General features: G+C 40.8%; 1 protein-coding gene across 3 annotated transcripts in view; it reads left to right on the top strand.

Moving 5' to 3' along the window:
- LOC134219494 (phosphatidylinositol 4-kinase alpha) overlaps positions 1-7307 on the top strand; it is a 45545-nt gene extending 38238 nt beyond the window's left edge. For all 3 annotated transcript variants that reach the window (XM_062698242.1, XM_062698241.1, XM_062698240.1), the window contains 2 exons: positions 6332-6578; positions 6646-7307. In XM_062698242.1, the coding sequence (XP_062554226.1) occupies positions 6332-6578; positions 6646-7031 (633 nt within the window). In that variant the 3' untranslated portion in view covers positions 7032-7307. The remainder of the gene's footprint in view (positions 1-6331; positions 6579-6645) is intronic.
- Positions 7308-14692: the final 7385 nt, after the last annotated feature.

Here is a 14692-nt window from a genome sequence, read left to right as displayed (position 1 = left end):
ACTTCGTAGATTGGACACTAGTGATACTCATGTTTTCTTTTGAAATCTTTATTCAGATTGTTATCAGAAATCAAGGTGGTTGTGGCCCTTGATTTCAATCTAGGATAAAAATCACAAAAGCATGAGGATTACTACTTCTGGCCACGCCCATCTTCACCGTAATTTGGGAGAGGAAGTGTTGATGTAGTACTTACTTAACGAGAGGCCCCCGACTCAGTGACACCCTCATAAGTACCACGGAGTTGGATATTGGGGAAGGTATTCGTTGGGTCAGGATTTGTCTGTAGCTGACAATGTGACCGTGGTAGATCTTACACCAAGCAAAGGTGTCTTCCCAGCGTTACGGGGGATTTGGCAGATCGCGTGAAATCCGAAACAAGAGAAAACATGAACTCTCGAAAGGACAAATGGTCGAAAAGGTCCTTTTTTCTCTTTCGACATTTTGCCTTTTCGACCTTCTATCCCTATCAACTTTCTTCCTTTTATCCTTTCGATCTTCTGTCCCTTTTGACTTTGTTCCTTCTTTCTTCTCTCTCCTTCGTTATTATTTCTTCCCCTTTCCTTCTTCCTCTTTCCTTGATACTTCTTCCCTATTCTTTCTTCTTCCTCTTTTCTCGATCTTTCTTCCCTATTCTTTCTTCTTCTTTCTTCTCTATCTTTTCCTCCTTCTTCCATCTTGTACCTTTTGTCCTTTTCGACCGTCTGCCTCATTCGATATTTTGTCTTTTCGATCTTTTGTCCTTTCGACTTTTTGTTCTTTTGGTGTTTTGACTTTCGATCTTTTGTCATAGATTCTCCGAAATCAGTCCGACGAAGATAAAATCGTACAGTTTTTCCACATGAAGGATATTAGGTTACACTTCATTCCGTCAGACTCGCTTGAGTTCGGTGGTCTGGGGGAGACGCCTGGAAAGATACCTTGACACGTACGAGTGGCAGGGAATGAGACCTTAAATTTTGGAAAAATAATAAAAACACTGTGCGAAATCGATGCCGTTTACAACTTGAGACCACTTTTCGCTATATCCGGAAACCGGTTTAAGCGAAGGCGAAACGAAGGCGTCAATTTAAGGTAAAACAATTCCAACCTGATCATTAGTAATATTTGAACCACAAACGCTTCAACCGAAACTGAATGTTCCTTACGGAATTGCTTAACCGTGTATGCCACAATTGTATCAGCCAAGGCAAATGTAATGTGTAGATCTGGATCGAACTGTGAAACTGTCTATTCTGGATAAGCCGTACTGATCCGCCTTGTAAGTCCGTGGGAGCTGTAGTCTATACTAAAGCAAACTTCTTGGTGATCGCTCGACGTATAACCCTCGTGAACTCTCCACCCCGGGGTCTTTGCTCCATACTGTACTACAATTGACATCTAATACCCTACTAAACTGCTACTTCCTCCACCTTCTTGGTAGCAAATAATAGCTGCAAAAGTAGATTCCGTTTACTTTTAATATAACAAAACCCTCATCGTCGGGAGATGATATTGTCTCCGATATGGGGTATTTCCCGCACGTCCAGATTGTCACAGTTCTGGACTCATCCGCAATCCAGCTATCGTTTCTAGTAGGAATGCGGTACGGGCCGCATAGCAAAGCAAAATCAGTTCTGTTTTCCTTGACCGATTCTTTAGCAGCACCTGCGCTGTTCCACAGTTGTTTAGGTTCAACTTCCCTCGCCACTAGAAAGGTGCTAGTTGTCTACGCTGGTAGCGCGATCAAGCACCTAGGTGCGATCTGGTAGGCGCGAGCTTGATGACCCTAAGCTCCACATCCGGCATAAGCTGCTTCGATCAGGCCCAGTAGCATTTCCCTCACCTCATTGTACCTGCGCACTGGATTTATTTTTTTTTTTATTTGGAGCGGGAAAAAGCCCATTTAAGAAATTGGTGCGGAATGCATTTGACATTTGACTCTCTTAATTTTACTTTTCATCAGTGGCGTTTCCCTAACCTCAATCTACCTGTGCACTGAGTTTAAATTTAAGGAATTTGTGTGCGGAAATGCCTAGAATAACTAGATTTTGATTAGTATAAACGATTCTGATAATTTTCTTTTCCATTTGGGCTGCCAAAATATCAAAATTTTCTTTTTTTGGTTCAGTGCACAGGTAAAAAATGAGGTTACGCGACGCCACTGCTTTTCATATCAAAATTTTTATTTTTTTGTGTCAGTGGTTGCGCGACGCCACTGACCAGGTTCTTTACAGTCATAAGATCAATCACCGTAGCCGAAGCACTTGAAACAGGCCTGAGGTAGTTGTTTTGTGCTCACCGGGTATGCCGCCCAACATACCTTCAGTCTGACCTTAGGGGAAGGTGGGTAGACTTGATCCCCGGGGAGACTTGATCACCCCCTGTTTTATCGAGAACTAAAGTAGTTTTGTTCTAGCGTATTTTTTAGTATAGATCCTCTAAACAAATGACACTTATGTGGTGAGTTATTTTTTGGATTGACAACCTTATTTATTCTGCAGGGCGGTTTGTATGTTTTGACCTTCCTAAAGATTTTTTTATTGGCCAAGCAAAATTTGAACAACTTTTCATAACAATGAACATATGCTTTCGTTTTTTCACAGCACAAGGCAAAAATATGCTTAATGATCTGTACTGTTAAAAATGTCAACATTTCATCAAAGTTTTAGGATAATTGGATTTGAAGTTATTGCCTCAATATGGGGACACTTGATCCCCCATTAGTCAACCATACAAAAATTTGGCGAAAAAATTCAAAAAAAAATATAAATCTGTATACAAGCTTCTAATTTTTTGTAGATTTGACAGATTTGATGAAGTTTTGGCAGGAAAAAATATTGGTTGCGTAGATATCATAGAAAGGGGATCAAGTCTCCCCAAATTTCAAAATTGCATGTGCTGTCGAATTCAATAACAAAAATCGTTCATGTATACGCACAGAAATTCGAAAATGCTGCGTATTTTGAAAAAAAAATATTTTAATAATCTGAGGGCATCTTTTTAATTTTATCAAAGCAAGTTCTTGTAGAGGGATCAATTTCCCCCGAAAATTTAAAAAGTAGATTTTTGACAGCACTCCAAAAAATCGATTGCGTATCAATAACAACAATAATTTAAGGACTGTATTACATCAGTATAGTTAAATACTATATTTCTTAGAGAGTCTGTGTGGAAACCGCGTATGTTTATTTATTTTTGGCTGTGATACATCGGAAATCAGAAAAGGGTATCAGAAAATCAGACCAAGTCTACCCAGTCTCCCCTATCTAGCACTTTATTGGCTTCCACCAAGGGTACTTGGATCGAGACAATCGGCGTCCCCATTCGACTTTTCCGCAACCAAACGGGGTAACATGGCAATGTGGCAATGTTTGGAGCAAGTCTGGATATCCATCCAATTGAAGAAGAGCGCCATTTTCCTTTGTGCCGTGTACATACCTCCAGATAGAACACGTGACGTTGACTATTTAGATGCCCACTGCCGTTCCGTCTTCACTGTAGTCTAGGGTATGGCAGCGGCGGATGAGCTTCTTGTCATCGGCGACTTTAATCTTTCCGGTGTTTCGTGGAGACCGTCTCACAATGGTTTCCTCTATCCCGATGGACATCGATCAGTATTTCACTCGGGTGCTTTGCATATTCTCGATGACTACAGCACGGCGATGCTATCTCAAATCAATCATGTAGCGAATGAGAATCAACGTTGCTTGGATGTTTTGTGAGCAAGCAAAATGTCGCCCGTTCATCGTTGGAGCTCTAGCTCCTATGGTTAAGCTCGTCCCCCATCACCCTTCTTTAGTTGTCCGAATTCCGGTGAGCCTGGCCAACGAGTTCAATGTATTTCCCGCTTCCGTTTCATCAGAAAGCCAATCATCAAAGCATTGTCGACGTACTATCTGGTATGCGTTGGGACGCTATACTTGCCGATAATGTCGAAAATGCTGCGTTGAATTTCTCGCATATATTGGCATACGTTATTGACCGACATGTTCCCAAAAAAGTACACAAGAATGGTTCTCATCCGTCCTGGTACACTCGGGAATTAAGAAAACTTGAAACTGTCAAGCGAGCCGCCTTAAGGAAATACACTAAATACCGCACGTTTTCCTTAAAGGATCACTACGTCAGACTCAACAACGCCTATAAACGGGTCTGTCGTATATACTATTCCCGATATCAATATAAGATCCAAACAAATCACAAAACGCACCCTAAACTGTTTTGGAATCATGTCAACAAGCAACGCGGGAAATCTGGGCTCCCTTCCTCTATGACATTTCAGGTCGAAACTGCAGGAGATCTGTAGACTGTTTTCGCTGACGTTTTCACCGATGAGCAGCTTACCGACAACGAAGTACATCACGCAGCAGACAATGTTTCTCTATATGGCCATGTACTAGGTGTTATCGACATCAGCGAAAAGATGATCTTCTCTGCTGCATCAAAACTAAAGTCATCGATCAAACCTGGTCCCGATGGCATTCCGTCCAATTTCCTGAAAAGACACATTTCCAGTTTGCAGTATCCGTTGCTCTTCCTATTTCGGCTTTCCTTATCCAGTGGCAACTTTCCTTCATGTTGGAAGATTGCACAAATGTTTCCTGTGCACAAGAAAGGGAACAAACGTGACGTGGACAATTATCGAGGAATAACTTCGCTGAGTGCAATATCAAAACTGTTCGAACTCGTTGTGATGGAACCTCTGCTTTCCCACAGCAAGCAGAATCTGTCTGAAACTCCATGCTGAGCCGGTCGCTCCACTAGTACTAATTTATTGTGCCTTACATCTTTCATCACGAACAGCATGACGAAAAGAGCTCAAACAGATCTGTCAGCTGCTTTTTATAAGTTAAACCACTGCATCGCTATTGCCAAATTAGAAAAGTTAGGAGTAAATGGCACTCTATTGGAATGGTTCCGATCATATCTATCCGGCCGCCAACTAACGGTTGCTATTGGCGACTGCAGATCTGATTCCTTCGTCGCTACATCGGGAATACCCCAAGGAAGTCATTTGGGTCCGTTAGTCTTCCTACTTTATTTCAATGACGTGAATTTTGTACTCGAATTTCACCGCCTATCGTATGCTGATGACCTGAAAATGTTCTTGCAAATCCAATCCATCGACGGTTGCTATTTCCTTCAACGTCAGTTAGAATCCTTTGCCAATTGGTGCAACGTCAACCGTATAATAGTCAATCCGGTAAAATGCTCGATGATCACTTTTTCTCGGATTAAAAATCCCGTTAGATTCGACTACACGCTTTCGAATACCAGCATAGAACGTCTGAGCCATGTCAAAGACTTGGGCGTAACTTTGGATTCCCAGCTGACGTACAAAATGCATATTTCAAACGTTGTGGGTATGGCTTCCAAAACCCTGGGCTTTATCTTTCGGATGGCTAAAGAATTTTCTGACATTTACTGTCTAAAGTCTTTGTATTGGAGTATCGCTCTGCGGTTTGGAATCCCACGTTTGTAATCCAACGATGCTTCCTACGATTTGCACTGCGTAGACTACCGTGGAGAGATCCATTATGCCTACCAAGTTATAAAGGCCGCTGTTGGCTTATCGATCTGGAGCCGCTAAGAGAACGCCGTGTCAAAGCTCGACCTGTACTTGTTGCAGACGTTTTGCAAGGCCGAATAGATTGTAGTGACATTTTGGAACAGATTAATATTAATGTACAGTATGAACGGTAGTATTGAAGGTTTACAGCGTATATTCTACAGTGTTTCTACATTTTTCGACTTCAACCTGCCTCGTCAGACGCTGCGTCGAAGTTTCAAAGAATTTTTCACATCGCAATAGATAGCTGTTTTAGTGTTTGTGTCCATTTTTTTAAAGTTTTTGACGATATGTATACTTTTATTTTTTTACTACCACCATTAGGACATAAGTAGTCTGTTGATGTAGACCTTAAATAGATACCAGATCTTCGGCTTCGGTTCTTCTTTTTTTATTCTTTATTCTTTTATGCTTCTTCCTTCTACCATCATTATCCTTTCTTTTTCTTTAATCCTTCTTACTTCTTCCATTTCCCTTCTTCTCCTTTCTTTTTCCTTCATCTTTCTTCATTTTTTCCTGATTTCTTCTTTCTTCCTTTTTTTCTGTTTTTATTTTTTCTTTATTCATTTTTCTTTCTTCGGGTTGCCAATGTGATAGTAATGAAAGGATGATTTATTCTAAAAGTTACTGCTAGGATGAAAGATGATAGCGGAATGAAGTCCATTCCAGTTGTATCGATTGCTACAACATAAGAATTATAGGAAAAAAATACCAAATTATTAAGTAGGAAAAATGGAACCTCCCGTTATCAACAGTAATAAATTCTTTCATATTCCATACAGTGTGGTGTCATCGAGTGCGTTCCCAATGCGAAATCACGCGATCAGCTAGGACGACAGACGGATTCCGGCTTGTACGAGTACTTCTTGCATCAATACGGGGACGAAACATCGAAGGAATTCCAAGTGGCGCGTAGCAACTTTGTAAAATCGATGGCCGCCTATTCGGTGATTGGTTATCTCCTGCAGATCAAAGATCGTCACAACGGAAACATAATGATCGACAAGGATGGACACATTATTCACATTGGTGTGTAGCTTTCTGTTCAAAACGTGCAACCAGGAATCTAATTGCTTCTCCTAACCTACACTTCCAGATTTTGGCTTCATGTTCGAATCCTCACCCGGCGGCAACATCGGTTTCGAGCCGGATCTCAAACTGACCGACGAGATGGTGATGGTGATGGGTGGCAAAATGGAAGCAGCTCCATTCAAATGGTTCTGTGATCTGTGCGTGCAATCGTTCCTGGCCATTCGCCCCTATCAGGATGCAATCGTAACGTTAGTTTCGCTCATGCTGGACACGGGATTACCTTGCTTCCGGGGGCAAACCATAACCCTGCTGAAGCAGCGATTCGTGCCAACGAAAAATAATAAGGAAGCGGCCGCTCACATGCTGGGCGTTATAAGAAATTCGTATCAGAACTTCCGTACTAGAACCTATGATATGATCCAGTATTACCAAAACCAGATTCCATATTAAGCAATAAAACATTATGACAGACGTTCGATCCTCAAGAGTAAACTTGCAAAAGTAAAACACGAAAGGAATGAAATTTTTAAGGTGGAAGGACCGCTTCAGCGCATGGGAGTGCTAGATTTTGGGGAGGTTACGGAAATTATATTTGTGGTGACAAAACATTGCATGTGATTGTAATAAACATAGTCAAAGTTGATCTTGTTGTTTAGCAATAAATTATTGTTGTTATTTGGTGTATGACTGATACATTAATATATTATCACTGAATCATGAATGGAACCCTGGTGAATTTACATTTTCTATTCCGAAAGCCACAATAGGGGTATATCATCTTTGGTGGAAGAAGAATCCCAATGCTGTCAAGGATGTTCGGATATAGGTAAAAGTAAAATACAGCGCTTTTTATTTTACACCGAACAAGTGATATTCCTATTTCAAAAATATAACGGTTTGCGAGACAAAAATATTTCAAATAAAATAAAATGTACCAACGTGAATGAAACAAGTGAGAGTGTGATTCATTTGTTTTTGGTTGTTTTTTTTTTCAAATTTAAGTTTTCGCCTCTGACTAGGAACATTTTTGCTCGTATTTACCGAAAAATTTGATTTTCCTGTATTTTTTGGTTCGAAAATTGTTTTTTTTTTAGATTTTTTTCATAATAAATACATCAATGCAGAAACTGCATCCTTGTTGTGTTTTTATTATAACAAACTGCCTAATTTTAGCTTTGGTAATGTTATTGTTTCTCCTCGTGGGCGGTCGATTCTTCGTTAGTTAAGGTTGCCTTTGTAATAATTTGCATCAAACGGTGCATATCATTTGCTTAATCAGTTGTCTGTGTTTATCTTCTGGGTTATTCTATTATTGATATTGAAATTTGCAATCGTGCAATTCTGTCTTCTGTAATGAATTTGCTTACATGTTTGTGTTCACTAAGTGCTGCACATCTAAACAATTGTCTACATTTTTATTCTAACACCGTCTTACATCTACGGTAGTGTGACAAATACCGGTTTTGTTTAGTAGTTTTTCTATGCTATTTTGAACTGAAATGAATACGGCTAGAACTGAGATCTGGCATATGAGATCAAATGCTACTTTTGGATGGAATGCACATAAATAAGTAGTTAGGATGGTGGGATTTTTCTGATAAATTACTACATTTAGATACACTTATAAACAAGAAGTCTCCTCACACTTAGTTGAAAACGCATTTGGTGGTTTGTAAACCAAATTATTTTAAAACTATTTAAACTTTTGATAGTGGTTTTAATAAATGACGAGATACTTTATAATGCAAACAAAACCGGGGGAAAACTTTAAAAAAAATGTTACGTAAATAAAAAATCTACTTGAACAAAAATTCCCTAATACAATTTATTCTTACATAAAATAGTGTCAAAAATAACAAATATAAGAGGGTTTTAACTATTATTTCAATTAGACACACTAAACGGAGCATTGTAACCTTACGAGAGAAAATTTGTTATTGCTTTTACTATGCACTAAACTCGTTTTCAGAAGCACCTTTAGCGGATTCATCGTGTTTTTTTACTTGGCAGAGATTGATCAAATAGTCGATATTTTTGTGACAGCGACCAGTGGCCACGCCATCAGCGACTAACAACAGGACCAGATTGTAGTTGTTATTCAATTAGTCTCGTCATTTCGTGCATTGAAAAGCAATCTATCACTCCAGTCAGATGGCACACGGGGATGGGTGGATATACAGCCCGTGTACTGTACGTACATACATTCATAGGAAGCGCATGTACCGACATGACGGAATGGACATTGGATACAGAAAATAGACGCAAACAAGCGAATGATGAATACTGGATTGTCACGAAAGAAAAAGGATCATTTTTATTGCGATGTGGTTCTATAACACTCGTACCGAAAACAGTTTCCTATAAATCAGTTTAATACCAAATGAAAGCTGCACTAACCGAGCCGAGCATATGAGAAATGTTCATATAGGTACTAAATGTGCTTTATACCGTTCTGGTATATGGTTTTCTGGGAATAGTGTTCTTGGGGCAATGGATGTCCGTTTTGCCTAAATTTTACTTTTGTCATTCTTGCTTTGAGGATCCCCATCGATAGAGGTTTCCGTCTCTGCATAAGCGTCTATACGATAACAACAATAAAATTACGTTTTGATTTCAATTTCGAACAGGACTTCTATTCTGAACACTTCTTTTTAAACATAGTGCACGCAGTATCTTAAATTCGTATGATTTATAAAAAAGCAAAAGATTAATATAAATAAAAATCAGCAAGGTTGTGTACAAGACACGACCGTCCGACGTAAACGTTCTTGGTATGACAATAACTTCGTCAGTTTTCAACTGGGTTACCAGTTTCGTAGAAAATTCGAGGATTATGACTTCACAACGTATTAGGAGCACCTGATCATTTGGTCTCGGAACGGTCATCCTGGAACAGGTTCCCGGAGGTCTCATAGCTGCCACAAACTCATATAGAATAAACCCTGGCAATATGGGTATCAAAATTCTTGGAATTGTTTCGGAAACATGTTTTCCATATAGTTGAGACCATAGGATGGATATGGATATCAACCGGAACGGTCATTCTGGAACAAGTTACCGGAGGGCCCATAAAAACTACAAACTCATTTAGAATAAACTGGCAATATGGGTATCAACATCCTTTGAGTTGTTTCGCAAACATGTTTTCCATGTAGTTTAGACCATAGGATGGATATCAACCGGAACGGTCATCCTGGAACAATGACAACCAGAACGGACATCTTGGAACAGGTTTCCGTGAGGCCTAAATTGGCCACAAACTCATTTATAAGAGACTCTGGCATCAAAATTTTTGGAATTGTCCGAATGACTATTAGGCCGAATAGTCATTAGGTCGACTGACAAGTGAGGAGTGATTAGTGAAAAGTGAGTAGTGAGAAGTTAAAAGTAAAAACTGGAAAGAGAAATTTTTTTTATTGATGTGTTTGAATTCTGCGTGTATCGACATAACGCATTCTGATGTCGATGTTTAACGAATACCATCTGCGATGTTTTCGAATAACGTTAAGAGAAGAGAATTGATGATATGAAATGAATAAAGCTGATAGCTCAGTTTAGATTGAGTCCTCACGAAGATCAAACGTACTTTTTAATTATTCTTTAAATCACGGTGACAACAAGCATTGTGGTAGATAGTTCAGTTTGGCGACGAGGAAAAGTTGAATCATCTTGAAGCGGCATTATAAACGAACAAAGACCTTTGGCTTCAATCCGGCGCGACGCCATCTCCTGCATGCGACAATCTACTGAAGTTTCGGAAGACGATCGACAAGTTGTTGCTCAATTGAAGGATAAGAAACCGGTATCCAGTTTCTTCTGTTCAGCTCCAGTCCTGTGATTCAAAAGTGATTGTGTCCTGACAGCTATTGTTCGCCATCGCTGAAATTGGTTTAATGGTGTGAGTCACGACTGATTGGCTATTCCCCTGATACTAAATTTCGATCCGAGGGATTTCGAGTTTCCGAGAGAGCGATTCCAAGCAGGTATCAGCGGCCCGATACGTCAACTGACGGCTCGTGTGTGGTTGATTGACCCCGAGTAGACCCCTCAAAGCATCGGCAAAGGCTGACGGAGTTTCTGGTGAGTTTTTACCTTGATTTCTATCGTAAGGAGACTATAAAGTGCAACCAGCAGTAAGTTTACATCGTTCGTTTTAGCTTTTTGCTCATAGTTTTACCTTATATTACTGATCTGTGCCAAAATGGCGCAGTCTAACATTAATAGTACCTTGGAACCATTTAGAAAAGGTAGTTCTTTTGGAGATTGGGTTGAGCGACTGGGGTTCTTTTTTAACATGAACAAAGTCGCTGAAGCCGAAAAACGAGACCATTTTATCACGCTTAGTGGTCCCATAATTTTCAGGGAACTGAAGCTACTGTACCCTAACAGTAGTCTTGCAGATGTTCCTTACACTGAAATGATAGACAAGCTAAAAGCCCGACTAGACAAGACTGAGTCGGATTTAGTGCAACGGTTAAAGTTCAACGTAAGAGTACAGCAACCGGATGAATCTTTGGAGGATTTCGTGTTGTCTGTAAAGCTTCAAGCAGAATTCTGCAATTTTGAAAATTTTAAACAAATGGCTATCCGGGACCGTATTGTTGCTGGAGTCCGGGACAAAGCTCTTCAACAAAGGCTATTGAATGAAGAAAAGTTGTCTCTGGAGACAGCAGAAAAACTCATAGCAACCTGGGAAATTGCCAGGAATAATGCAAAGAATATGGATTACAGCAGCAATGCGGAACAGATAGCCGCATTGAAAGCTTCAGGTTTTAATGGTGCTAGGTTGAATAAATTAGCCGCAACCCTAGAGTTGGCAGCTAGGCCAAGTTTTAGTAATGGGAACAATGAGCAAAAGAGAGGACCAGTAAGAAGCAGGTTAGGGTATACGCCTTATAACCGAGAGCATTGGAGAAATAAACAGTGGCAGAACCGGCAATGGCCAAATCGGGGGCAGGATCAAAATGAGAGAAATCGCCGATCGACACGGCCAGATTATTCCCAAATCGTTTGTGACTTTTGTGGGGTACAAGGTCATATCAAACGGAAATGTTTCAAATTGAAAAACATGCATAGGGATGCTGTAAATATGGTGAATCAGAACACTCCAGGATCAAATACGGACGAATATTTAAGCGATTTAGTCAACAGGATGCGAGCAGACTCGGACAGTGAAAATGAGGATAATGGTGAGACAAATATTCTTGAGTGTATGCACGTATCGTCAGTTAGTAAAATTAGTGATCCTTGTCTTGTAAGTGTAAAAATTGATGACGTTGTGTTGGATATGGAGGTGGATTGTGGATCGTCGGTATCTGTAATGGGAAAAAAGCAATTCTTTGAACATTTTGACAAAACTTTAGTGAAGAGCAATAGAAACTTAGTCGTAGTAAATGGGACAGCTTTAGTCATTGAAGGTGAAGCAGATGTGATTGTTACCTTCAAAGGAATTTCAAGAAAATTGAAGCTACTGGTACTAAATTGTGATAATAATTTTACTCCTTTGCTTGGTAGACCATGGCTGGACATATTTTTCCCGAAATGGAGACATTTTTTTGTGAACGCAATCTCTAATGATAATGAGTTGAACCAGGTATCAGTAAGCGAAATCAAGGCTAAATATAATGAGGTGTTTATTAAAGATTTCTCCAAACCTATTAAAGGATTTGAAGCTGATCTCATCCTAAAATCTGAAGCACCTATATTCAAGAAAGCTTATGGTGTGCCTTACCGCTTACGGGACAAAGTTATGGATTATTTGAATAAATTGGAAACGTGGTAACCACAGCTCATCGAGGGCAGCTACGCATCTGTAAACATGGGGAATCCTATGAAAGACCAAATGTTGTTTGCCGCCGGCAACAGCCGGAACCAGATGCCGTCGACGAGGAATTTCAAGGCTTTCCGGAGGAGGAAATCAGGCAAAGTAGAAAGCGAAAGATGAAGTTTGATGAAGCGATGCAAGAGGTTGAAAAGTCAACCGAAGACGCTCCGAGGCGTTCGAAAAGAATACGTCGACAAGTAAACGATGGTGACTTTGTATACCGTCATCGTTAAAGTGTTAATTGACCACGTTCTGAATTGTAATATTGTTTTTCTTTGAATTATGAATTCAATCGAGTTGTTATTATTATGTATGTATAGTTCTTAATCGTAAGTGAAAATAATCTTTATGAATTGACAGTCTTTCCATTCTTGAAAAGGGAAGAGCTGATGTGTTTGAATTCTGCGTGTATCGACATAACGCATTCTGATGTCGATGTTTAACGAATACCATCTGCGATGTTTTCGAATAACGTTAAGAGAAGAGAATTGATGATATGAAATGAATAAAGCTGATAGCTCAGTTTAGATTGAGTCCTCACGAAGATCAAACGTACTTTTTAATTATTCTTTAAATCACGGTGACAACAAGCCTTGTAGTAGATAGTTCATTTGTCACTCCCCGATTTTGTCTACCTCCGATTTTATCACATTTTCGACCCGATTTTATCACGTCCCGCTTTTGTCACGTTTTTAACCCATTTTGTCACCCCCAGTCGTTCTTTTTATTCTTGTAAATTATTCCGCAAACAACAATGATTTCCATTGACCGGTCCGTTGTCAAACCATCGAATGACCTAATTACACATAAGATCATACTTCCGAAACAATTTCATGAATTTTGATACTCATATTGCCAGGGCTTCTTCAGAATGAGATTGTGGCCAATTTAGGCCCTGTTTCCGGAATAACCGTTCCAGGATCAAATCATCATCAAATCATAAAAGTCCGATTCTTCAACTATAGCATCATCAACGTGCACAGTCCACACGAAGGGAGACCCGACGACGAGAAAGAAGCGTTCTATGAACAGCTGGAGCAGACATACGATGGATGCCCACTGCGGAACGTCAAAATCGTATAATCGTAATGTATAGACCGGTCATTGGACCGGATAGTCTACATACCGTATTGAACGACAACGGACAACGGTGCATAAACTTTGCAGCACTTTCTTCCCCCGCAAGATTATCCACAAGGCCACATGGAAATCACCTAATCAAGAAACGGAAAACCAAATTGACCACGTTCTAATCGACGGTAAATTCTTCTCCGACATCACGAACGTACGCAATTACCGCAGTGCGAATATTTAATCCGACCACTACCTCGTTGCAGTATGGCTGCGCTCAAAACTCTCGATGGTGTACAACACGCGTCGGAGTCGTCCGCCGCGGCTAAACATTGGGCGGCTACAAGACGGTAAACTAGCCCAAGACTACGCGCAGCAGCTCGAAGTGGGACTCCCAACTGAAGAGCAGCTAGGCGTAGCATCTCTTGAAGATGGCTGGAGAGATATTCGATCCGCCATTGGAAGCACCGCAACCGCTGCATTAGGCACGGTGGCCCCGGATCAGAGAAACGACTGATATAACGGCGAATGTGAGCAGTTAGTTGAGGAGAAGAATGCAGCATGGGCGAGATTGCTGCAACATCGCACGAGGGCAAACGAGGCACGATACAAAACGGGCGCGGAACAGACAAAACTCGATTTTTCGGAGGAAAAAGCGCCAGCAGGAAGATCGAGACCGTGAAGAGACGGAGCAACTGTACCGCGCTAATAACGCACGAAAGTTCTATGAGAAGTTAAACCGTTCACGTAAGGGCCACGTGCCACAGCCCGATATGTGTAAGGACATAAACGTTCACGTAAGGGCCACGTGCCACAGCCCGATATGTGTAAGGACATAAACGGGAACCTTCTTACAAACGAGCGTGAAGTGATCCAAAGGTACGGCAGCACTACGAAGAGCACCTGAATTGCGATGTGGCAGACAACGGTGGCGGTATGGTGATGAAGCACGGCTCCGAATCTCCAGGACATCCAGGAGGAGATCGGCCGGCTGAAAAACAACAAAGCCCCTGGAGTTGACCAACTACCAGGAGAGCTGTTTAAACACGGGGCACTGGCTAGAGCGCTGTACTGGGTGATTACTAAGATTTGGGAGGATGAGGTTCTGCCGCAGGAGTGGATGGAAGGTGTCGTGTGTCCCATCTACAAAAAGGGCGATAAGCTGGATTGTAGCAACTACCGCGCAATCACATTGCTGAACGCCGCCTACAAGATA

Source organism: Armigeres subalbatus, chromosome 3 (assembly GCF_024139115.2).
Source record: "Armigeres subalbatus isolate Guangzhou_Male chromosome 3, GZ_Asu_2, whole genome shotgun sequence".
Lineage (NCBI taxonomy): Eukaryota > Metazoa > Arthropoda > Insecta > Diptera > Culicidae > Armigeres > Armigeres subalbatus.
The sequence above is the reverse complement of the archived record's forward strand: the minus strand, read 5'-3'. Positions and strand labels throughout refer to the sequence as shown.